At 42.0% G+C, this 25,075-nt stretch overlaps 1 protein-coding gene across 4 annotated transcripts in view; it reads right to left on the bottom strand.

The window, feature by feature from the left end:
* Nucleotides 1-471: 471 nt before the first annotated feature.
* DPP6 (dipeptidyl peptidase like 6) overlaps nucleotides 472-25,075 on the bottom strand; it is a 570,302-nt gene continuing 545,698 nt past the window's right edge. For all 4 annotated transcript variants that reach the window (XM_077190535.1, XM_054634812.2, XM_054634797.2 and 1 more), the window contains exons 17-26: nucleotides 17,452-17,499; nucleotides 14,222-14,320; nucleotides 11,781-11,850; nucleotides 8,740-8,934; nucleotides 7,317-7,371; nucleotides 6,428-6,533; nucleotides 5,545-5,603; nucleotides 4,193-4,265; nucleotides 4,020-4,093; nucleotides 472-2,718 (exon numbers count right to left, since the gene is read on the bottom strand). In XM_077190535.1, coding sequence (XP_077046650.1) covers nucleotides 2,572-2,718; nucleotides 4,020-4,093; nucleotides 4,193-4,265; nucleotides 5,545-5,603; nucleotides 6,428-6,533; nucleotides 7,317-7,371; nucleotides 8,740-8,934; nucleotides 11,781-11,850; nucleotides 14,222-14,320; nucleotides 17,452-17,499 — 926 coding nt within the window. In that variant the 3' untranslated portion in view covers nucleotides 472-2,571. The remainder of the gene's footprint in view (nucleotides 2,719-4,019; nucleotides 4,094-4,192; nucleotides 4,266-5,544; nucleotides 5,604-6,427; nucleotides 6,534-7,316; nucleotides 7,372-8,739; nucleotides 8,935-11,780; nucleotides 11,851-14,221; nucleotides 14,321-17,451; nucleotides 17,500-25,075) is intronic.

Below are 25,075 nucleotides of genomic sequence, written 5' to 3'. Positions count from 1 at the left end.
TTAGGGCACTGCTCATTAGTTCTCTTCCTCTTTGGGATGCCACAGTTGAACATTACGGCATCCAGATATGCCAGGGAGCTGAGAGTACAAGCTTGATTTGTTTGGACAATAAAATATAATAGTTGCATTTAGATAATTAAACAAAATAACAACAAAACTATTTTGTACTGTTGCAATCTGTCCTTCCCTGTCCCAGTGCTCCATTTTCTTGTTTCCTGATCTGCTGGAAAAAAAGACTGGAGTAAGTGTCCTCAATCATTTCTTGGTTTTGCTTTGAAATATTAAATTTCTCTTCTTCTAAATCTGGTTTGGTCTAGTGGGTGTCAGTTGATGGGACAACACCCTGGCACTGATGATGTGCAGCAAATCAGCACGTGTCAGTTTGGGCTCAATTCAACCGGAAACAGCACTTCCAGAAACTTAATGCTTATTTAGTAATTTAACACAAAATAACAGCAGTAGCAACCAGGGTGGTAAAATAATGTTTTATTCCATGAATGAACAAACACTACCATGCCACATCCTAAAGTTCTTTCTACAAAAAGATTGTGGACAGAGCAGATTTTTATGTTTCTCAGTTCAAGTTCATTTCAGGCTCTCGAGCCTGTTCAGCGTAGCAAAATCTGGACACGCAGCATTCTCATGGTCTATTTGGCTTTTTGCCAGATAAAGCAGATTTACACTGTAGTTCTTGTTCACACAATGTCGATGCACTGTAAATTAAAGGAGATAATCCCAACCAAACTAGGTAATTCCTGTGGTTTATCAATATATTTTTTCATGATGGTCAAAGTACAACCAACATTCAAAGCTTAAAATAAAGGTAAGAAAAAAGACACACTAAAGAACACAATGGAAACATCATCATTGCTGTCAGGATGTGAGTTTACCCACAGTACTATGTAAAAAGTAGGAACTGGCATTGACATTCAAGCTGTTAAAACAAGAAAAGAAATGACATTAATTGTTATATTTCCAAGCTAGTGCTTCTAAGGAGTCCTGACCAGCAAAGAAGTGTTCCCGCATGCATGTCGAACACAAGACTAATATTGGATTGGGGATCTGACAAAGAGCTGACTTACATTCCTTTATATACAACAAAATGAAATATACAGTATTAATACTGGCTGTACATTTGGTCAGAATATTTTACAAGGAGCGACACTGTCAAAATTCTTATGATGCAGCACGTGGAAGTGGATGGAGGTTGGATTCCTTTCTGAAAGCTGAATGTTTTCACAAGGAGTTTTAAAACTTGCTTTCCACTGCTCAAATGAACAGTTAAGACCTTTTAAAGCAAAAAAAAATCCTTTTTTTTTTTCTTTTATGGTTGTCAAGACTAGTGTGAACAGAAGAGACAATTAAATGTGTTTGGAATATGCTAATCATTGACCTGGAATAAAACTAAGCCACAGACAGCATGTGCAGTAAATCTCTGCACTTTGTCTCTGTTTAAATGGCTTTATAAGATGATGTGTGAGGTCTCTGGTACAAATTCCTGTACCACAGCCTCACCTAGCTGTTCCCTAGCAGGTTACCAACCATTTGTTCCAACTCTAAAGAAAGAGAAAGAATAATCATGACTGTCGCATATTTTTCTACATTGCAATAAAAAATATCTCAATGTAAGCTGATTTAGCTTATTTATGTGCATATTTTTCAAGGCTGCCAAAGAAAATACTCAATCTTGCTGGCAAGAGCTATTTTGGGAATTCAAGAGTGAGTTTTTCTTTGCTTTATTCCAATAGATCTTGTAATATCTGGGTAGCTCAAGTCCCATTGCCTCATTAGACCCCTGAGGTCTAAAGTGAGTTGGTTAATTAATTTTATGTTTTTTCCCCATCCAGAACAAGCTGAGAAGCTAATAAGGTAAGCATGAGACCCAATGAACAACAGAAGTAAACGCCATACAAAATTAACAAATAATTACAGGGAGGTAAAGATCAGTGTAGCTGTAGTAATATTTTGCACAACTGGGTTTGTGTATCCTGTAGCAATGACAAACCTCCTGGAGATGGAAAAGAGCAGGCATGAATCTGTATCCTTCAAAATAATTGTGCTATAATCTTCTCCATGTATTAGATTAGATTTTTTTGTTCTGACACAGTGTGATGCTAACTATAGCAACCTTGATGTGGATGATGGATTTCACTGCTACTGCTTGACTGCAAAGAGACATCAAATCTTCCAGTCCTCAAAGTGGTTTCTTGGGGTGTTCCTTCAAGTTCAACATCTTACCATTTTCATTCTAGAAGTCATTTTGTGGCAAACAAAAAAAAAAAAAAAAGGAAGAAAAAGAGAAAAAAAAAACCCCAACCAAAGAAAAAGAAGATGTTGGTTGTGATGGATTTACTTCAGACAGCAGTTTCTGCTGAGTTCACCATGCTTAATGTTCTTCCATTTAGGAAGGAGTTGCTGTCAAGTAAAGCAGAGGAGCTGCTTTCAGTTTGGTTTTTTTTTTGTTTTGTTTTTTTTTTAAATACATGCTAACAACATCTCTTTCTTCAGGAAAATGATCCAGTTGCATATTGTCAGAGAGATCTGCCTTGTGCTTAGCACGGACAAGTAGGGTTAATCATCCTCCTCCTCCTCTTTCAGTGGGGCCAGTGGGAGTTTGTCTGGAACCTGGAAACACTCCACAAAGAAGTTGACAATGGACTGGTACAAGTGCTGCTCAAATGCTGCATTGCTGAAGTAATGGCTTTGATCAGGGTAAATCTGCAAAGAAACAGGTAAATACACACCTTTTAGAGCTGAAAGGCTCAGGAGTGACCACCCACACCTGCAGCTTGAGCTGCAAACCCCCTGCATCTCCTCAGCATCCCAGGGCTTCCCATGGATGCTCCTGAGCCCAGGGTAATTTGGGTACCACAGTGCTCTGAGTGCAGACCTGCATCTTCCTTCACAAGGAACCTTTCTGGGGTGGAGGATTTTCTGTTTAATTCTGTTCTGAACAGGTTCAGTCTAAGAAGAACCAGCCCACACTTTCCTGGTGAAAACCAAAAAACTTGCAGTTTTGGAGAGAAATGGCATTCAGTAACACTGACAAAAATGAGGGCTCTAAAGCAAAAATGTCATTAAGTATAAAAATCAATAAATGTTGCTGGAGAAGTAATTAAATAGAAAAAAAAATTGTGAAGCCAGAAATTAAATTGTTTAAACTCAACTAATTTGGGCACCACAGTGCTCTGAGTGCAGACCTGCATCTTCCTTCACAAGGAACCTTTCTGGGGTGGAGGGCTTTCCATTTAATTCTGTTCTGAACAGGTTCCGTCTAAGAAGTACCAGCCCACACTTCCCTTGTGAAACCCAAAACCGTGCAGTTTTGGAGAGAAATGGCATTAGGTTATACTGACTAAAATGAGGGCTTTAAAGCAAAAATGTCATTAAGTTTAAAAATTAATAAATATTGGTGGAGAAGTAAATAAATAGAAAAAAAAATTGTGAAGCCAGAAATTAAATTGTTTAAACTCAACTTTTCAATAAAATGGAGCAGGTAACTTGAAGAAATGCAAGAGGATCATGATGGGTTGTCTAGGCAGGGATGCTAGGGCGGGTTCATTTTGAAAGATTTAATGGCTTAGACAAGGATCATTCAGCAAAATAGAAATATAATTTGGTGGAAAGTGGAGCTGTGCCATTCCCAGTGGGATGTCAGGTTTACATGACATATATCTTTGTGACTTTTCTGGTTGGATTAATTTAAAACCCTGTTTCCCCAAAATTCATCCTGGATTTGTTCTGTTATTCCCAAAGAAAATCAACATGCAGAAATTCCTTAGGGATATGTCTCTCACAAGCTAATTTACTGTAATTCAAGAATTGTTCCACAACTGTCCAGACCAAAACACTGATGTCACATAAGCATGGGACTAATAGAAACATGTGATATGCTGGTGCTACTTCTACTGCCAGGCTGAGTTTGCAAGTGGTTTTTCAAACCTTGCTTCATAACAGCAGCTTGAGTTCAAAAAGGGAAATAACTGTTCAAAGAGAAAAAAAAGAAACATATACTGTACCTGCAAGCTGTAATTAGCCTTTGCCCTAATTAGGTGTGTGATAAGGTCTGTAGTATGCTGAAAATGGATTTTTTCTGTAAAAACAGATTGCAAGCATTAAAGAGACAAATTTAATTAACAAAAATCAAAGCTATCACAAACATATAATGAACTCAAATGATGGGCTAACTTACCATCAGCAGTAGGATGAATGATCAAAAATGTCTGGTCCTTTAGTAATGAGACTCTGTGTGATAATTTGCTGATCTGTGAAGGTAAAGGTTGCAATAAGATTAAAAAACTTGTAAGGAATTAACAATTTATATGGAAGCAATAGGAGTGCTTATTTCCATTTAATACTTTATCACCAGGAAAACAAGCAGACACCAGCACAGTATATTCTCCTGGCTACTTATAAAAATCTAGAGGTAAAATAAACCACCCCCCCTGTGCTGGCAGGGCAGTGTCAGCAGCAGGAACATGTCAGAGACCCTCCTCTGTTCTGATAATGTTCAATAAAAGCCTGAACTGTAGAATACATGGAAAATATCAAAGTGAATAAAAAACTCTGATGAAAAGTGTGCCTGGGTGCCTATGCCTAAGAACACTTCATGGGTCTGGAGGGACTTTGGTGTCTTTGGAAGCCAACCTCAATGAGTTCTGGCAGCCTGGGAGATGATCGGATATGAAATTCAAGTGTCCACTGTTGAGAACACCTTTGCTCTCAGCTTTGTCTTTCAGATGCAAAAGGGAATATAAATACAAACAATTTCTAAAAGAACAAAAAACATTTGCACTAATATAGAGAACATGAGTGCAAAATTTGAGAGACAATGAACTCAGAGTTGAGGTAGCCAGGATAAATCTTCCCTTGTGAGGGCACAGGATGGAATCTGCTTTCTCTGTGAGAACAGTGCCAGACCTTTGCTACCTTCATGTCTTCTGGCTGGAGACAAGGCTTGGAAGCTGAATAGATTTTCTCTATAATTAATTTTGTTTGTGTGACTATTCTTTATCAGGTTTTGCCTCCAAGTAATTTCAGCACAAGATCCAACTGATCCCATCACGTGTATTAAACAATATCTGTATTAACTGGTGCTGTGCTTCCTTTCCCATGTCCTGCTCAGTTCTGGCACAGGGTTCTGCCTATCTTGAAATATCACAAAGTTTGAGAAAGTCAAGATGAGTTTCACTGTAATTTGTTTATTTCAGAGAGAATCAAAGTGGCAAGATCATTGGCAAGAGCTTTCCAGGAGGTCGTGACACTGTGTCCTCTTGGGCACATTTGAGTCACTCAGCTCCTTCAATCTTTAAAACTGTATTTACCCAATTTAGAGAGGCAGACACAAGGGCTAATCAATAAAAACTTCATCCATGATTACTATTAGGACAAGAAAAGCAGTAAGCAGGCTGAAGGACACCTTCAGAGCTTCACTAGTGAGTCCCTCTTGCATAACCTTGCTGCCTCCCCAAAGGAGAACACATGGAGGAAGAGTTCAGACCCAGTTCACATTTTATCAGGGAAATGCAGTGTGCATGCAGTTACCTCATATGCTCTGTTATCAACCCCGTGCAAGCCCAGGTATCTTTCAGAAAAGGCTGAAGCTTGAAGAGAAAAAATGAAAATATCACTTTCAGTCAGGAATACACCGGTGCTTTTGAGTCAAATATGGCAAATGCTAAAAAAACCCTTATTTTCTAACATGGCCTTAATTACAGAGAATGCATTTCTGAAAGTTTTTGAAAATGCACTAAGGATATGTGTGATACCACAGTCTGTTATCATCACCACAGACTTCTGGTCTCTAAATAAAACAGAAAAACCTTTTTTTCTTTTTTCCTTTGTTAATGCAACTGATATAGAAGAGCTCTATCAGGTTGTGTCCCTTTCTCCTTTCACATGGAGCAAGCTCCCTTTGGTCTCAGGGATAACTGCACAGCTCCTGAAGTCTGGCTGAGCACCACTGAGTTCCCTGGCAGCCCCCTGATTGTCACTGGCACTAAGTGCAAAGGGAACTGCTATCCCTGAGCAAAAGGACCCCCATGTGCAGGGTAGTGCTGTGGTCAGAGGCAGGATGGGCCCGGCAGACTGGACCTCAGCTTGCATGGATGGGTGCTCCAGGCAGGAAGGAAGCATGTTCAAGGCACTGGGGGTGGTTGGTGGCAAAGGCTGGAGGGGCTTAAAGACAATTCTCCTTTATTTAAAAGGACTAAGAAAGTGATTTGATTGCTCTAACTACATGGCTGGTCCCACTGGAGCAGTTAAATTGCTTTAGTGGGGAAAAAAAGGTGTATGGCTACTCCTAAAAAGACACAGAATAAAAAATAAGCATGATCTTGGGAAAGAAAAATGGCAATTGGGAAAGGATAGGGAAGAAACATCCCTTGTGGTCAGAAGGGGGATCTGTGGGCTGAGGAATGGGATTTACCATAGAGTCTGAAGTCTGTCACTGGGGAAAGAGCAGCTCCACAGGTGAACACCTGGTTGTCTTCACCAGCTGGAAGCATGTAAGTGCTGAGGTAACCACCATAATCCTGGAACAGAAGCAGGACAAGGGTGTCACTGATCCTGCTGGGAGGCACTGCTGCTTTTGGGTACAGAAACAGGGCAGCTGAGACCTTGCACCAAATGCTTGGCCATTACAGAGCCTTTAACATCTTGCCCTGGAGAAACACAAACCAAGGGACATCTCCCTGCTCACGTGGCTGGCACTCTCCTGGAGGCAGGAGGGTTGTGTGCCCAAGAGCTGGCCTTTTTCATCTCACTTTATAGCTGTAGCTCTAACCAGATCTGTTACCTCTCCAAAATGTTTACTTTTTCTTACAGACTTTCTCTACTTAAAATGAGCATCACAATTTCAGTGTCTGCTGCCAGCCTGTTGACAATTCCCTGCAGAGATGCTGCTCTACATGCAGCTCTCCTCACCCACTCCAAGCTCTTGTCTCCCAAGTAAACAATTTCCACTCGCAGTCCCACTCTCATCTCAAACTGTTTGTACTTTACAGTGGCTGTTTCCCAGCCAGGCACACATGGCAAATCAGCCTGATGATGTTTTCTGAACAATAGTCATGTTTTGCACTTGGAAGTTAATTTAAAAGAAGTCATTGATGAGTACATTGGTGAAATGAAAGCCTCCAACTTGAAAGAGTACATTGGTGAAATGAAAGCCTCCAGCACTGGGCAAGGTGCAGTCTATCCCAAAAATAAATAATAATAAAAAGTCACCACTGATATATTCAGTAAGTCAGGGTTTAACTCAGCTGTTTAGCCATATCAGGCAGCTGGGACAGCACAGAGGAGCAATATCACAGCATTACCTTCCCAAACACACCGACTCTCGTTTTATCAATGAAATGCTCCTGCAGCATTGTCCTAGAACATGAGAGAGGAAAAGCAATGGGTTAAAAATATTTTTCTCTTTAAGAGCAAAACCAGTGTGATTTTAATCAGCTTTAAATTAAACAGGCCCCAGAAAAAAAAATCATAGAATGGTTTGAGTTGACAGGGACCTTAAAGCTCATCCAGTTCTAACTTCTCTGCCATGGGCAAGGACACCTTCCACTATCCCAGGTTACTCCAAGCCCCATCCAACCTGGCCTTGGGCACTTCCAGGGATGGGGCACCCACAGATTTTCTGGGCAGGCTGTGCCAGTTCTCACACCCTCTCACTTAAGAATTTCTTCCCAAAATCTAATCTAAACCTGCCCCTTTTCAGTTTAAAGCCCTTTCCCCTTGACACAGACAATCTAAATCACACCAAGCTGCTTTCACATGGATCTCTCTGATTTAATCTTGCAACCTCTTGTGTTGGATTTGACCAAGCAATGGCAACAAATAACCTGCACTACCTCTGGAAGCCATAATAAGCTATTGCACAGCTATTGCAATACTCTGATAGTGGTTTTAACGTGATTATGTGCAGAATAAATCTAACAATGTGACAGGACTTGACATTTAGGGTTTTGCCCTGGTTATTCTGCTTAAAAAGTTTAAGGATTTAAAGACGGATTTTTTCCAAATACCAGGCAAGCAAAAGATTAATGTAGGAACAGATATGCAAGCTTCCTTGTTTGTAGCTGTATGACTCTACAGAGATAAAAATAAATAGGCTTTGAACATGTGATACAGATAAGTGTGCTCTAATTTAGCTCTCTTTAAGGCTTGTTTTTCTCCCTCTGCTCTGGTTGACATGAGCTCCCTCTCACATGCACTTGTGATTGTACAACATCATCTCTCTGCTCTACCCTACAAACCATTAAAGCAGCCAGGACTAATGAGTCTTGGATTAATCATCTGTGGTATTTTTGGGGTTCCCCGGATGGAGGAGGAATTGAGACTCTGACTCCATGTTCTTAGAAGGCCAATTTATTATTTTATGTTACTATATTATATTAAAGAATGCTATACTAAAACTATGCTAAAGAATAGAGAAAGGATAAAGAGAGAAGGCTAAAAGATAATAATGAAAAACTTGTGTCTCTCTCCAGAGCCCCAACACAGCTGGGTGGTGATTGGTTATTAAGTAAAAACAATTCACATGAAACCAAAGAAACATTGTTGGTAAACAATGTCTAAACCACATTCCAAAGCAGCAAAATACAGGAGGAACAAATGAGATAATATTGTTTTCCTTTTTCTCTGAGGCTTTCCAGGAGAAGAATCCTGGGCAAGGAGATTTTTCCAGAAAACATAATGGTAACAATTATCCCAATGAATTCCTTCAATAACAGTGCCATTCACCTGACAGCTTCCAGCTGATCCTTCTCTTCCAGAAGGCCCAGCCTCCTCCTGACCTCGTGCAGCAGCTTGGCGCCCTGGAAGCCGCTGCCGCGCCCGTCGAACTTGAGCACGATGGCGCTGTGGGAGCTGACCATGACGCTCTCCCACGTCACCTCAAACCTCTCCGTGACGATCTGGCTGCCAGGTGTGCCATCCCTGGAACAGAAACGGGCATCAAGGAAAGGTAACAGCACCCAACATCCTCCCCAGGGCTGGGGGATTGCTGTGGGTGGGCACCCAGAGCCCCATGGGGCAGGGTGAGGTGACACAGGTTTCTGGAAAGGGACACCAGTCTCCTCAAGGATGGTGTTATAGATGGATAATGAGATGATTGGCTCTTGCAGTTAGAAGATAACTATTTTGTGAATATTAAGAAAAGCTTCAGTGATGTGTAGTTGTTATAAAATCAAACGAGGCCAGACTTCAAGAAGAAAAAGGCTCTTGTTTATTAGAACCAACTACAGGGCACGGAGAGTTTGAGATAAGCTCGAACTCCCACGCAACAAGCCAAAAATAACAACGTGTCCCAAACACGTTGGGCTCTCCCCCAAAATGTAAATTCCTCAGAAGGAGAAAAACCCCAAACTCAACCAAAACCCTCATTTTTGTAACCCCTCTCAGGTCCAGGATTGGTGGGTTTTGGATCTATGCATTGATTGGTTGTTTTCTGGCGTTCTCATTGGATATTCCTTCAATATTAATATTCCTTCTGGACCAATCATTTTCTTGGGGCATCAAATAATTGGTCAAGTCCCCTGTTCAATCACCTCCCACCCCCTTCGACCATCACCCCCACCAAACCCTGGATCTCCCCTCCCCAGGACCCACAACAAATATTCATCAACCCACCCCAAAACAACAATTCTCACCTCAGCCCTAATTTAACACAAATTGAACACCATTTATAACATAGTTATGTTATTGTAGTTTAGATGTCCTCTGTTCTCCCTGTAGTTCCCTTTTCCCCCTGTATTGTTGCCATCAGACAGCCTGGGCTGTCCAGGACAGGTACAAAGAAGGCTGCACATGTGTCCCTTACCTGGGGCAGTGGGGAATGGAAAAGCTTGGAGCTTAGAGGGTGAGGCATGGCAACACCTGACCTCCAATCCAGTGACAAGAAAGCAGTTTCCACTGATAAATGGCAAAGAAGAGCTGTCTGACAGACCTTGGGAAGGGCCAGGGCTGGCTGATGCAACCCCCAGGGGTATAAAAGCCTGAGCATCCATCTTGAAGATGAACTGGCCGTGTGGTATCCAAGAGGGCAGTTCCCAGCACTGCAGATTTTTCCTTATGTAGTCCTTTGTTGTATTTTTGTTAAGGTTTAATAAACCTTTTTAAATTTTCAAAGTGAGCAGTTGTCTCTCACAATGGTGTACAGGAGGATGATTGTGTGGGGTGGGTTTTGAGGCTGGGTGGAAGCTGCGGGTTGGTTTCTGCCTCCCTCTGTGCACAGCAGCCCCTAAGCTGTGAGGTTAAAACCCTAAGGTTCAAACCCTAAGGTTTGAACCACACCTGCAAGCACATCTCTAGCTGGTCAGGATTCCCCCTGTGAGTAACCGGGTATCAGTTGAGTTTTCCCTTTTTTATGCCTGCTCTAATGTATATTTGTTTTCTACATTCCCCAAAGCTCTTTTTTAATTTCGGCTGAAGTGGTTCTGTCATCACTGCCTCACACAACTACAGAGGGAAAGGACTCTTCTGGAGTTATAAAAAACCAGCTTAATAATGCCCAATTTGGCTCAAAATTGAGAAGGGGAAAGGAGTGGGCAAGGCATCCTCTTCATCTTTCTGCTTAGGATCTGATCCTGTACAGGGGAACTGTCTTGAGAAATACAGACCCTACTTCAGCCAGGCAGCTCAGAAAAACAAGGGATGATGATGATGATGATGACTTTAAGCAATAATTTTAGGCTGAGATTACTGTAGAGCCACTGGAATTTTTATCCTTTTTTTTGGTCATTTTTGGAGTTCTCAGAGACATCAGGCAGTTCCCTGCAGGACTTCAATGCACATGTGTCTCCAGTAATTTGTATTTATCCAAGTGAGACCCTGGCCCACCCAGCTCCAGGGGCAACCCGATCAAGTGCTGGGTGCTTGATGAGAGCCAATCTTCCTCCAGCACTTTGGAAATGAAGCAGGTTTTCTCTGCAGTAATTCCATGATGTAATGACACGCTCCCTGCAGTGGCTTTGTCCTCCATGGAGAGTTGTGCAGGGTGGCACAGGCATTCACCAGGCATTCATCCCTCCTGCATGAGGCTTTTCTCTCATGGGGTGTTCCCTGGCAGGCAGCAAATGATGCACTGGGATGCAGCCAGGGCCAAACGGGTTCTTCCAAGGTCAGTGAATTCCCTCCCACAGTTTCTTTCCAAATTGCCAAAAAAACCCCAGTCAGTAATGTGTATTATTGTTTCTAAATGTTGCATAAAGAAATACCCATCTGCTCTGCCTGCCAGGAGGAAAACCTACCTATTTAATAGAAATGCTAACTTTGTGGAGATATTCAAAGGTTTCCAGCTCTCTCTTTACTGTCACTTCAGCGAACACCAGCACTTAAAAGGGGATGATTTCTGCATGAGGGCACCTAAAATTTAAGCTCTAGCAAGGTTGACTGAATTCCACTCTAAAATTTCCTGTTAATCACAAGGTGGGTGCCCTAAGCACTGGGACAGCAAGCCGAAATTCATCTTGCATTCCTCCTCCTCCCATTGATGCCCCACAAGTGATTGAAGTGTGCATGAAACACCCTCACAAAATCCCAAATTTGCTCTGCAGGATTTCAACAGGGTGCCCTCCTGAGAGCTGAAAACCTTGGCTCAAACATGGGAAAGAAGGAATGTACATCTGGCCTCTCCCAGCTGTGAAGTGAGATGGGGTAGGAACCAGTGTGCTGGACTCTGGCGTTCCTTGTACAAAACATATCTTAAAGGTTTCTGATCATGGCCAAGGTTTGCAAGCTGCCCTGATAATGTGAGCAGAAAGAAAGGACAAGAGAGAACTTACACAACCAAAAGCAAGGGGTAGTGAGCGGTGTCTGCAAAGGTTGCTGGCTTTAAGATCTGCATTGGCAATCCTAAGCAAAAAAAAAGAACAATTAACAAGATATCTTCGATATGGCAATGCTGACATGATTCCAAAAGATTTTTCTGGTGTTTTGGCCACAGATAAGTAGGAGAAAAATGGCATTTCTTCAGAGGCTGTGGAGAATATCACCTTAGAAACACAGATGTTGCCAAAGAAAAGACCCATATTGTGATAGCTGAGGTGACAAGAAATGTAAATGGGGGGTACAGTGCAAGCTGCTCAGTCATGCATCACTTTTACAGCGTTCAATTAACATCTGTCAATAGCTACGATTTTCCTTTTTTGGCAGCTGGATGAGTGATGCAGACAGAAATCAATATTTCAGGGCAGCAGAGAGGGAGGAAAATTGGCAATGAAAATGGTAATTTAAAACCCAATTAAGTATGGTGGCTGGGGGAGAAATAGAATTATTTTGCTATAATGGTGTGAGGACAGAGGGAGAAACAAGTATTTGAATCCTAACTTCCAAAGGGTTAAATTTTGTTATAAATGGGAGGCAAAGGTGCTGAAGCCCAAGTTACACTGGTACAGAACCAATGTAAAGGAGGGCTGTGATCACTAAAGCTTCTTTTAACTGAATGTCATTTCTGTGGCTTTGTATCAATAGCCAAAATTGCCTCCATAAAAACCATCTCTGCATCAACAGCGGCACATTTATTTTTGAAACGTTAACTACAATCTAGATTAGCAAAAGCCCAGCAATTAAATCGGTGTTAGGAGCATTTGCAGTAGATTAATACACAGATTAGCAGCACGGTTTAAGTGGCTTGCTTTGCAATCGTTGCCTGACACTCTGCCTAATTAGTTATTCCATCTGAATGCTAATAGCTGCAAATTGGATCAATGGCCCAGGGACAGCCAAAAAGGCCATGGATTGACTTTAAATATTACAAAATGCTACGTGCAGTGTTCCCCAGGCTGCTCAGCCCAAAGCTTTGGAAACACAGGGATGGCACAGCAGAATGGCCAGGTTGTATTTATTATATATATACACACAAGTATATTTTTGGTTAAATGAGAAGAATTGCAATGAGGCTGGTATTTAAAAAATTTAGTATCAAGCTGAGTTATCCTGAATAAACTTCCAGTCTCACATGAGCTGGCTCATGGGGGAAATATGGGTTCTTTATCCATCCTTTCCTGTCCATAAAACTTGGAAGTGCACGTCTGTTCCTGTTATTTTATGCACTGGTTTATGTTCCTTATGCCCATGTGGCAAACAGAACATTTTAGGGCCATTGTTACCCTTTTCAAATGGCAGCCATCTCTCAGCCTTTATTTCTCATTTTATAACTTCTGGAAATGGCTGCAACCAGTAACCTGCCCCCAGCACAGCTTGCTGCTTTCACTTCACTCCTCTGGCCTGAGAAATGCACTCCTTCCTGGCATGGGAAACGTTATGGGCCACACTTTGAACCCAGAGTCTTTGGGGTTTTGTTCTAGAGTTGCCACCATACATGCAGGCTGGGATTTTGGGGAGTCTTTGTGCTTCTCTGAGTATGTGGATTTTCCCCATATGGGGATAAGGTATCTGCTTACAGCCAGGGGAGATGGTTTTGTTAGGTTGTTTCAGGTACAACTACAGAGACAGGCTGACCCTTTGGCTGTTTGCCACCATTGCCACCAGGCTTTTCTCTCCCTCTTTGGGATATATATATATATATATATATATATATATATATATATATGTGGGGAATGATTATCCAAGTGGTAGAAATAGCACACCAGCTGCAGGTGCAAACTGCTGTAAGTGTTTGCTTTCTTTACTCCAGGTGAAATCTCCTTTGTCTTTCCTCATAAAGTTTTTTTTTTTGTTTGTTTGGTTTTTTTTTTTCTTTGATTTTTTTTGGTTTTTTTTTTTTTTAACCCTCCCAAATCATGGCTTTTTCGAAGAATCCTGAGTGACTCCAAAGGGCAGTCATGCAAGAGTCATCTTCATTCACTGCAGCTCAGATTGTGCACTGAGAGGCAGCCATGGCTGTAGGCAGCAAGCACACACATTATCCCACTCCAAACCCATTTCAAATGACACACACACACCCAGGGCAAAAGCTCCCAACAATGGGGCACCCCACCATGTCATTTCCTAGAGTGGCCTTTTCTTCACAGAGGAAGTTTTAAGAGGAAAAAACAAAATCCAACCCTATCATTTTGCCTTTCTTCAGCTGAGTTCTCATCAAATTCTGCCTCTGTAATAACCTCCTTATGTAGCACATTCCAGGAGAGTGCTTTGCAAACTGTGTGAGTTTATTGAGAGTCAAAGTAATTTTTCCTCCTGCCAGTCTAGTCAGGATGGCTGTATCATTTCACAGCTACAGCAGTGAAAGAGAAAAATAAGTGAGAAGAAAGGTGCTACTTACTGTAATCATCTATCTTGATTTCCATGTATTCTACCTTAGGCATTTGCCTGTCATTTACAGCCAGCTGCACATTTTCATTTACCTCCAGCTCAAAAATTTCTGAAAGAAGAACAGGACAAGATCACAAAAACTTTTGGCACAGTTTGTGAAAATGCATTTTAACATTTTATAGTCACCTTGATATATACAAAACAAGTTTCCTTACAAATGGATTTCCTTCTAGTCCTCACAGAAGTCTAATTCACTTAAATCTTTGAAACCCCTTCCAAGTTCTGCATTGGCAAAGAGCTATAGTCCTGAAATCAGAGACATTCAGCTGATTTGCAGGAGGTGGGAAGGTGACCTGGGACACCACCATGGGTCCCAGTCAGACATCCCCCCAGCATGCCAAGATAGATCTCAAGTGAAGAGGTCCTCAAGGCTGTGTCCCAATTATAGATAATAACTAGGAAGGGGAGGAGACTATGGAGGGCTTCAGCCAAAGCTGTGCTGCTGTGCAAGAAAAAATCCATGGGAGGGAAAGCCATGGAGACAGGAGAGTGGAGAAAGCCCATACAAACCTGTAACATCAGGTTTTGCAGCAGTCTTGACTTTTGGAGTGTTTCAAAATTATTCATTTTGCTTGTGTGTCTGACCCAAGGACTGTCTGGATCACAAATAGAGGATTCCTTCTTCCTTCCTGAGATTTAACTTCTATCCCCTCATCCTGGCCATGTGCTCTACCTGCTGAACCTCTTCTAGAAAAAGCAGCTTGCTCCAGCAGCAGAAAGAATAAATCCTTCCCAGCTGGCAGGGAAAGGGCTCCTCTGTAGGGGACACCTCAGGCTGGGTGTCTTACACGGTGGGAAATGTCTCCATGTGTGGGCAAAGCTCCCGAGCCCATGGAGGGGGGATTCAAGGGCTGGGCTGAGGGAATCCTGGTCTAGGGAGTGCTCATGCCCTGGCATCAGTCTGGGTGTGAACCAGGGGGATCCAGGGCATTATCTCTGCCACATGAACCCAAGGAGGGTGTGGGATTTCACATCCCATTGTGTGTGTCACTGACTGTAACTTCCCTTTTGAGACACACTGATGAATTTATATGTAACCCCAGCTCCTCAAATAACAATTCTGGTACCTGATCATCCTGCTCTCACTGCCCATCTCTGCTGGGCAGCCAGACAAAACCTTGCCCTTCCCAGTTAATATATTTCAGAGATCTTTCAGCAGTAGTTATTGGTTCAGTGACTATTCACCCTGCTTCTGCAAAGCCTGGCCCTTTATCAAAGACACAGCTCCCACAAAAGTGGCAGAGCAACAGCCTATTACGTTTAGTTAAATATTAAGATTCTCATTTAATTATGGCACACACAAGTAGCTTTATCAGCAGAAAGGGGCTTGCCACGTAGGGGAATTTAGTCAAGCCCTTTTATTTGTTCATATAATTGCCTTCACAGAAAGCCAGGAAGACTGTGGAGGAAATAAAAAGATTGGCATATCTCCTAAAGGACTTTCCTTTTTGCTTTAGGACCACAGGGAGCTCGAGTCTGTGGAGTACAAATGGTCATTGCTTAATTAAATGTAAGCATTCTCTAATATTCAGTGCAACTCACTATTATCAGATTATTGCAGAATACAGAGGCAGACTCCCTTTTATAGAGTAATGGGCTCATATTAAATAAGTAAATTCAGTAACATGCAACTGTCAGTTGCCCTTTATTCAAAAGCAAAAGAATGAAGGGGGAAAAAGAAAAGAACTAGGGGGAATGGTAATTGTACGCAGAAAATCATGAATTTCAGTAGAGGATGTGTTCTGCACATGAGCAGACTGAGTTCTCTGTGTAATAGATGCTACCCATATGCATCTGTCAAAGTTAAACTAGTCCTGGTGTGTTTTGTTTTAGTTTTTAAAGCCCTCCATTTACTGTTTCTGTTTTATATTGTCTGTCATTTTATTCACCTAAAAGTATTTTATAAAACTGTACAGGAGGGTGTAACACCACTCATGAGAGCACTATCCCATGCTGGTATAGCCACTCAGACACCTCCATGTCTATGCTAAAATTCAGGTGTTTTATTTAAAGTGGAGGAGAAAGAAAGTGACTTTGGAGCTGCAGGTCAGGGTGAAGAAGCTCTCCTGGCTGAAGGGCCTTGTGAAAATCAGCTGGGCTGCTCTGGGGTTACCCTTGGGGAGGGCACTGCCAAACTCAGGCTCTGCTGGGACGAAGAAGGACCTGACCTTGTGCCAAAAGCCTTTTCTGTGACACTCCCTGCCTTCAGTGGGAAATGAAGCAGGTCAGCATTTCACAGTAAATCTTTAGTATATGAAACCAAATTTCTTGGTTTGCTCACTCTCTTTTTTTTTTTTTCTTTTGAGACAAGAGCAGTGAGTTGCTGTAAATCCAGATAAGTAAAACTTTTACTTGATAAACTGGTATTGACTGTGTGTAAAACAGTTAGAAATAGAATAAAGGTGTTGCTTTATACTTGGATCATATCAGGGCCTGAAGTCCCTGACTGCAGTTAAGGCTGGGATAAATTCTTTGTTAAAATGAAGATGATGTTTTCCCATCCAAATGATGGGAACAGATAAATCTTGATTTCATGTGAGACTCAGTGCCACACTCTGCCAGGGTGGAACCCCAGAAGCTCCATGGCTTTTTGGACTCTACATTGCCAGTCTGATAATGACTACAGAGAATGCCAAATGTTTTGAGGGAAGAAACCTGTTTGTGGAATGATTCCAGCTTTGCACTGATGTAGATGCAAATCATTAGCATGACAAAGCTTTACCAAACAATGAGTGCTACAATCTCCATGGACAGATCTGGGAACCAGGCAGAGGCACCACTTGTGGGGCTCCCTCCTCTGCATTATCTCTGGTAATTCATATCAGAGTGATTTTATTAAAACCACAGATTAGGCTAAATATTTCTTACATTTATCTCATCTTATTTCTTATATATGAGATGCAAAACAAAATCAAGACTAACAAAAAAGAGAGATTTGAATTATGCATTTTTTTGAGACAGAGGATAACAAACATGCTCCAACCATTCTTTTCACCCCAAACAGCAGCTGTTGTGATGGCAGTACAACAGCTCTGCAAGTCCCTCTGCCTTGCAGAAAACTTGCATTTAGGCAGAGTGTGGGGTCCCCAGGAGTGTAAGTTTAGCAAAGAGCAGCTACATCTCAATGTCCTGCCTGGCTGCTTTTCTCTGAAGAGTTGCAAAGCTCAAGCCCATTCTTACTCTGTGCATCTGTTGTGTTGTGAACAGTCACCATCGGGACACGGGGACCTTGGAAAGGAGAAGAAAAGAACTTGGTTAAATTTCTGTCAAAACACACACACACACACACACACACACACGTGAACCTGGGTTTGAATTCCATGGAGCTCAAGACTCTTGAGACTCGCTTTTCATGCAAGAGTAATCTAAAAAGCAAATCACACTGGTGTTAGAAAGAGTTTATGACTAGATGACAGTCCTGTAGACTCAAAGACATGTGAGGTTTCAAAGCTCTTTCCCAACAGACCACTAAATGCATCTTTCCCTAATTTGTAAACATTATAATTAGCACAAACACAATTAAATCACTTGCCTTTAAAATTATTCTAATGACACCCAAACATCACAGCACAAAGCATTTACATTTTGTATGCTATGGATAAATATTGCTGTTTTGCATATTATTTTCTCTTAATGAATTAAACACCAGCTTGGCTCTCACACTAAAAAGGGCCACATATTCTGTCTTAAAATGCAACATTTGGGTATTGAAACCAGTCAGTGTTGTACAAAGAGGATTATCATTACTATGCAATGTACATGAGTGAACCACACAATTCACTGCCACAGGATGCTGCAGCACTCAGGATGCCACAATTTTAACCAGAGGATGCTGCAGGGTGCTTTAGTCCTTAGCACAGTGATCTAGGGTTCAGAAAGCCATCAGGTGGCTGATTGATAGAAAAATGGGATGGCACATGAGATCAAACTCATATTATAGTTGTCAGCTTCTCTTTTTTTTTTTTCAGTTGCCATCTGGTGACTGCTCTTGGAGACAGGACACTGGGGCAAGGTGGGCAGACCCAGGACAGCCACTCACATGTTGCTCCCATATCTGTTTGCATATTTTTCCTTCAGCCTGACAATACTGCTCAGGATGGTGAAAGTGGCCCTGCAGTGATGAAATGGTGAATTCTTCACCTCAGAGACAGTGGATATCTCACTTTCCTTCCCTTTCCCCACAATGTAACGTGGTCCAACAGCAGCAGGTGTGAGTAGCTGGGGGGAAGTGTGTGCCCAGCAGAGATCCCAGCAGTGGGGCCAGGAGGCTCCCAGGTCGCGTGTGTGGGAAGATCCCAGAACCAGAGACCCATGGAATCATCTAGGTTGGAAAACACCTCTAAGATTGTCGGGTTCGGCTGTCTGTCTCTGCCCCGACACGGGTAGAGTGGTTCTTTGGTGGGCGCGATGCAAAGGACGAGTCTGGACTCTTCAGCTTTCGGTCTTCAGGTTGTTTATTATTTCTTATCTACAAAATTTTTCTGTCTGCCCAACAGAGGTCTGATCTGCAAGCAGTCACAGGCACTCTCTGACCACCCACGGGGCGGTCATGTCTTTTTATACTAAAACCTACGTATACAATATTTACCTTTATTTCCCAATGCTTTTCACCCATGTTAGCAAGTGCACCTTCACCATAAACCAATCTCTAAGTGCCAACATCATCACAGGAGATGGAGGACAAGAAGAAGAAAGAAGAAGGACAAGACACGCCCTGATCCCTCCATCTTGTCTCCATAACCCCCCTGTACCAAAAACCTTAAAGTCTGTATCTCACCCTCTAAATGTGTCTCTTTTACACCTTTTACTCTAAAGTGATTCTCTTGTCCTCAGACTCTTGTTACTTCTGTGGATGGATCAAAATCAAGCCACCAAACACTCTTGGCAACATTCCAGGGTTTTCGAGACCCCCAAGGGTTCTCCTGGCATCTCTGGACATCGGGAACGATGTGCTGAGATCCCACATAAGATGACTGAGTCCAACCATGAACCCAGCACTGCCAAGCCCACTAAACCATGTCCCTCAGTGCCACGTTTACTCATCTTTTAAATACCTCCAGGAGTGGTGGCTCCATCACTTCCCTGGCCAGCCTGTTCTGATGCTTGGGAAACCTTTTGGAGAAAAGAATTTTCCGAATATTCAATCTAAACCTCCCCTGGTGAAACTTGAGGCCAAGTCCTCTGCCCTATCACTTGTTTCTTGGGAGGAGAGATCAACCCCACCTGGCTGCACCCTCCTTTAGGGAGGTTGTAGAGAGTGATAAGATCTCCCTGAGTTTCTTCTTCTCCTAAACACCCCCAGCTCCCTCAGCTGCTCCTCACAGAGCACCTGTGCTCCAGACCCTTCCCCACCTCTGCTGCCCTTCCCTGGACAGGTTCCAGCACCTCAATGTCTTGTGAGGGACCCAAAGCTGAACACTGAATATCAAAAAACCCAATGTTCTTTAAGCTTCAAAAGTAAGACAGCTTTAAGAGACTGACATTCCCTGAGATTTTAACCCTTTTAAGTTGCCTTCTGAAGCCATTCAACCTACAAATCCTAAATCCTGTGGGGTCATCACTTGTGCAATGGCAATGTGTGTAGGGCTGGCTGAGAACATTCCCCTGAAATGCTTTAACTGGGAGTGTGCACAGAAATGGCAACAAAAGCAGGTTCCTGTGAGCCATTCACACTGGTTTGGTGCATGAAATAAGTTCTTGAGAGCAAGAAAAGCACTTTAAGGTGCTGTAATTGTGTCAGTGGTTTTCCCTGTGCTGCCAAGAACTCACATCCCATTGCAGGCAGAGTGTTACAACCAGACCTTACCTATACAGAGAAAAGGCAGAAAATTATTTTATTTATAATTAAGCTGACTACTATGGCAACCTGATTTTATTTCCTTGGAATCAAGAATCTCCTCCTGTGACAATCCAATTCTTTTGTTAGCACCAATTTTTAGAATGCAGGAAGGTGAATTATAATGCACTAAGGAAAACAGCTTTGCTCACCAGGATTTAGCTGAATTTACCTTTCTCCTACTGATATACATTGATATGCTGACCATATTTATTTATCAATCTGCCCTGCTTTTTCCCTGCAGTCCCAGAAGCCAGACTGCTGGAAAAGCAGTGAAACCTAATAAACATGGGTGTGATAAAATCATCACTGAAAAGAAAAGGAATCCTCCCAAATGGCTTCAGTTGGAGCTAGAGCAGTCCTTTAATTAACACCAAAATGCCAACAAAAAGAAAGGGATAAAGAGAGAAATACAATGCATATCATCCTTTTATTTTCTTATATATTTTTCCATTCTTTTTTGGTGTTGGCACTGAAAAAGCTGTGAGAAACTATTAAATAAAGAGAAATTCTAGTGTGTAGTTTAGGAAGTTACATGTATTATATATTGTGTTATTTTCTCTACTAACTACTGCTACTGTTACTGTGCCATCTCCCCAAATCAATGTTCTTAAACAAAGTCCTGTATAAAGATATTCAGTTTGAGATAATATGAAATTTAAAAAAGTAATTAAAATTAACAAGTCTCCTTGAAAAAGTAGATTTTTTACTTGTTTAATTTTTATTTTTTAACAAACAAGGAAAAATAATAAAGACAGACAACTACAGAGTAGAATCATCTTTGTGAAAAGGATTACTCTTAATATTAAATATTCTCAGTGATAACACTCCAGCTAGAGAATGCACTTCACTTGTGAGCAGGCTGAAAGTCATCAAGAAGAAAAAGTCAATTTTTTAGGAATGACATAAATTGCTTATTTCAGTGCCAGTTTTTAAAGTAAAACAACCCAGTTACATGCTAGACTGTGTCTTTTAATGCACACACATCAGAAGTCTTTCAAGACTCACAAGTTGAGTGCCTAATGCCTGACAGGGACAGAAAGAATTCCTTGAAAGGAGAATTGTACATTCATTAACTGCCTCCCCAGCTTTATTTTTAAACCCGTGTTGGTGTGACAGTCCCATTACACATGCCATCTGCTAAATGCCATCCACTGTCATGTGTGGATCTGAGAGGGAAACCTGATTTGTTCACTGAGCTGCTGGGAGCTGACAGAAGCAGGGTGGGGACATCCCCTGCTCTGCCTCCTTCCTCCAGTGCCCATCCAAAGGGGCTTTGATGGGGACTCCTGAGCCCCAGCACATTCTGCTCTTTAACCTGCACTGATGATCCATCCCCCTGTGTGCACCTGCCCTCCTCAGGAACCTTGTGACTGCTCTGCCTCTTGCTCACAGAGATCCTGAGAGCATGGCAGTGGTGGGGTCCTTGAAGGGTAAAACTCACTTGTGCTCCTTGAAGGATAAAACACAAAGTTGTCCCTCCACTTAAAAAAAGTAAAGCAGATACTGAGCTGTCAGGACCCAGGACGGCCAGGACCCCTGCCAGGGGTCTCAGAGACCCTGGCACAGAGCCCAGGATGCCCCTGTGGTTTTGATTATGACCTGTGGAGCAAATGACCAACCTTAGATGAAGATCAGCAAGCCACAACAGTTTAGGCAGAATAATAGTGAAGTTATCAGGGGGTGGAAAAATAGATTTTGGGGTTTCTGGTATGGGGGTTCAGGGGGCAAGATGGAGGGATCTGGGTGTGTCCTGCCTTTCTCCTTCTTCTTCTTGGCCTTCATCTTCTGGGTGATGTTGGCACTTTTAGATTGGTTTAGAGTAGCAGCTCACTGTCTAACACAGGTGATAGGTATTGGACAGTAACTGTAACCATTGTACAGGTAGTTTTTAGTATAAAGACATAACACCACCCCAGGGGCAGGCAGAGTGCCTGGAACTGTCCTGCTCAGTGGACCTCGGCAGGACAGGAGAAAATTTTTTATAGATAAGATGCAATAAACAACCTTGAGACTGAGAAATGAAGAGCCCTGACTCCTTCTTCAAGTACCAGGCTGAGAAAAGAGACTTTCTAACATTTCTTGGGGTCAGTCTGACAAGCTACAGATCCCAACACTGAGCTGCTTTGCCCTGATTTGCAAAGGTAAGAGAGACCCAGCTCATACTTTATAATCTCATGACTGTTCCCAAAATCAGGGGCAGGCCACTTTCTGCATGACATGGTGAAGATGATGCTGCTGGATTTCTTGCCCCAGAGGGGTGGCTACAAGCAGGGCTGTGACACTCCCCAAGGTGTGGGACCTGGCACTGATGTTCCCTGCCACCTCCACCAGAATTTTTAGAGGTGGCACCACACAGGCTCCTGTTATCCCTCTCTGCACCTCTGTGTGAGTGGGATGGGCTGTGCTCGAATGCCATTGCAGGCTCCACTCCCCTCTCCTGCCTCCAGCATTGTACCAGCCAGCTCCAGCATCCTGACAGAAGTTGGAATGATGTTTCTTTATTGATAGCTTGAGAGAAAGGAGCAAAACTATTGACAGAACTTCTGTGTATATCACACTCTGTACATCAGAGATAGCTGCATGGTTAATAATGCTGCACAAGTCTCTAGTTACATCAATTAGATTTTCAATTAATACAGATGAAAGTCTGGGTTTATCATAAGGCCTTTGACTTTAAAACCATTACTGTAATTATCCATGCAAGAAGTAAATTGAGCTATATTGCTGTAATGACAACAGGCAAATTTATCATCCAGGAAGTGCTGCCCATCATGATCTGAATGGGCACAGAAACTCAGTGCCTCAGTAATTTGATAACAAAAAGCACTGGCCATGGTTTTTGATCAATTTTTAAGCATCTTTTATTATTATTTCTAAGAGGGTTTTGCTTAAACATGAACAGAAAGAAGCAACTCTAGATGTAAGGTAAGGTATAGATTTCTAAATTAAAAATGGAAAATCATTTTACAACCTTGAAGAAAATATTTACCAGACACTTGTTTTGTAATACTTTTTATATTCCAGAGTATTCCTGACATCTTCATGATCTAAACAGCATGGGGAATTATATCAGTTAATATAACTTTAAAATGAAAGTAGTGATTATAAAAAGAATATGAAGTAAAATTGAAGAGAAGTTAATCAAAATTATAGAAGTGTTTAAAAAGGATAAAAAGAGGAATTGTCTTATTCTTCTCATCTATATTCTCAAAGGCTTCAATGTTGCAGATAATTTCAGACCAGAAGCTAAATTCACAGTGTGTAAACAATGAAAATTCAAATACTCTCTGCCAGTGCCACCAGCATATCTCTTAAGCACTGATGAATGATTTAAAAGAGCAGCTGCAAGGGATGGGAGCTGAAAGGGTCTGGCTCTGCACAAGTGAGATAATTGGCAACAGCCATCTCTGTGTACAGATTCCAGATCTCTTTATTTGCTAATCCATGAATTATTTATATGTGCTGCATAAAGTTCATATGTTGGGGTGATGTTATCAGCCTAATAAATAAAGACATGGGGAGATCCGTGAACCACTGCTCACAATTAAAAGGTTTCCCCAATTTGCAGCATTTTCCAGCTGATGCTATGGACAGATGTTTGTGCTGTTTGCTTTGGCAACCCTGTTGACATAAACATCAAACAGATTTATGCTGCTATTCACCCTCCCCAAGGCATTTAATTTTTTAATCAAATCTTCACTTCCTCAAATGTAACTTGTCTTGTAAAATAATCAATCCTGGCTTGTTCTCAGGCAACCACTCTGATGGTGCTGCTTGTCTCTGCCCTGTGTGATACTGGTAATAAATTTCATGCTTACTTTATGTGGAGCAGAAATAAATCTGGGTGCTCTGAGGCAGCATCACTTAGCAGTGACTAGAGGGAAAATGAACAAGAGATTTGGTCTTAATTCCACTACACAGAACAGGCCTGATGGGTTCTCCAAAAGGTTGCTGGAATGAATAAACATGATCAGGTCCATTCCATGGGATTTTGAGAGGTGCCTGCAAACAGCACTGGGAAGCTGGGTTGGCACTGAGCAGTCCATCCCACTCTCTGCCCTATGGACACGCAAGGACACAGAGCCTTTGGGTCTGAGAAGATCCTCCCTTGCTGCTTCGGGAAATTTTGTGTTACAAAATATTGACAAACACCCTCTAAATATAATTGGGTTTGCTGATGTAATTCTTGCTGGTGTCTTGCTCTTCTGGTAGAAGCTGCTTCCAACTTGAAGCTCTACTGGCTGTCACTACCATTTACACCTTTTTGGGGTTGTTCCAATAATCTGTTTTCTACTCATCATGAGTATTTCCATTTTAGTCAGAGTAGTCATGTGTCCCCAAGAGCTCTCATCACGTCAGATAAACTAGATTATTTTAACTCCCTTTTGTAGGACAAAGTTGCTTTTCATCTTAGTCTTTGATGCAAGGGTGTTTTACATTCAGTTACTCCTTCCTGAACAGAAATGACCAGAACTGCAGGTCATCCCTGCTGTTGAGGATGTCCTAATTGGTTTTTATAGTGAAACTGCTACGTGCCCATTCTATGGGAAATTCCTTGCCTGATGCATCCTAAAAGAGCATTCACCTTTTCCATGACTCCACAGTAGGTAGGTGGCTTGCAGACATCAGTGTTGCATGCCCAGGCACCATCTTCTTTGCTGACACATTTGTAACTTTTGAGCTTCAAACAGACATGAAAAATTCTTGCCCTGAGTCACCATGTGTCTAATTTTTCTCTTTTTTCTATTAATTTCTCCCAATCCATCCCTGCAAGATATCCAGCTTTTCTCTAGTATTTGTCTCTGCCTTCTGATGAAGCTTATCAGCTTTTTGTCTTAAATTCCACCAGCTTCAACCAGCTTTGGGTTCCCAGGCTGTCAGGGAACAATCTGGGTAAGGTCATTTCCCACACCAGCTCCTAATGAGCCCTGCTGCTGATCTCTAATTAGCCTCTTACTCTTTTTC

This window comes from Agelaius phoeniceus, chromosome 1 (genome assembly GCF_051311805.1).
Source record: "Agelaius phoeniceus isolate bAgePho1 chromosome 1, bAgePho1.hap1, whole genome shotgun sequence".
Lineage (NCBI taxonomy): Eukaryota > Metazoa > Chordata > Aves > Passeriformes > Icteridae > Agelaius > Agelaius phoeniceus.
The sequence above is the reverse complement of the archived record's forward strand: the minus strand, read 5'-3'. Positions and strand labels throughout refer to the sequence as shown.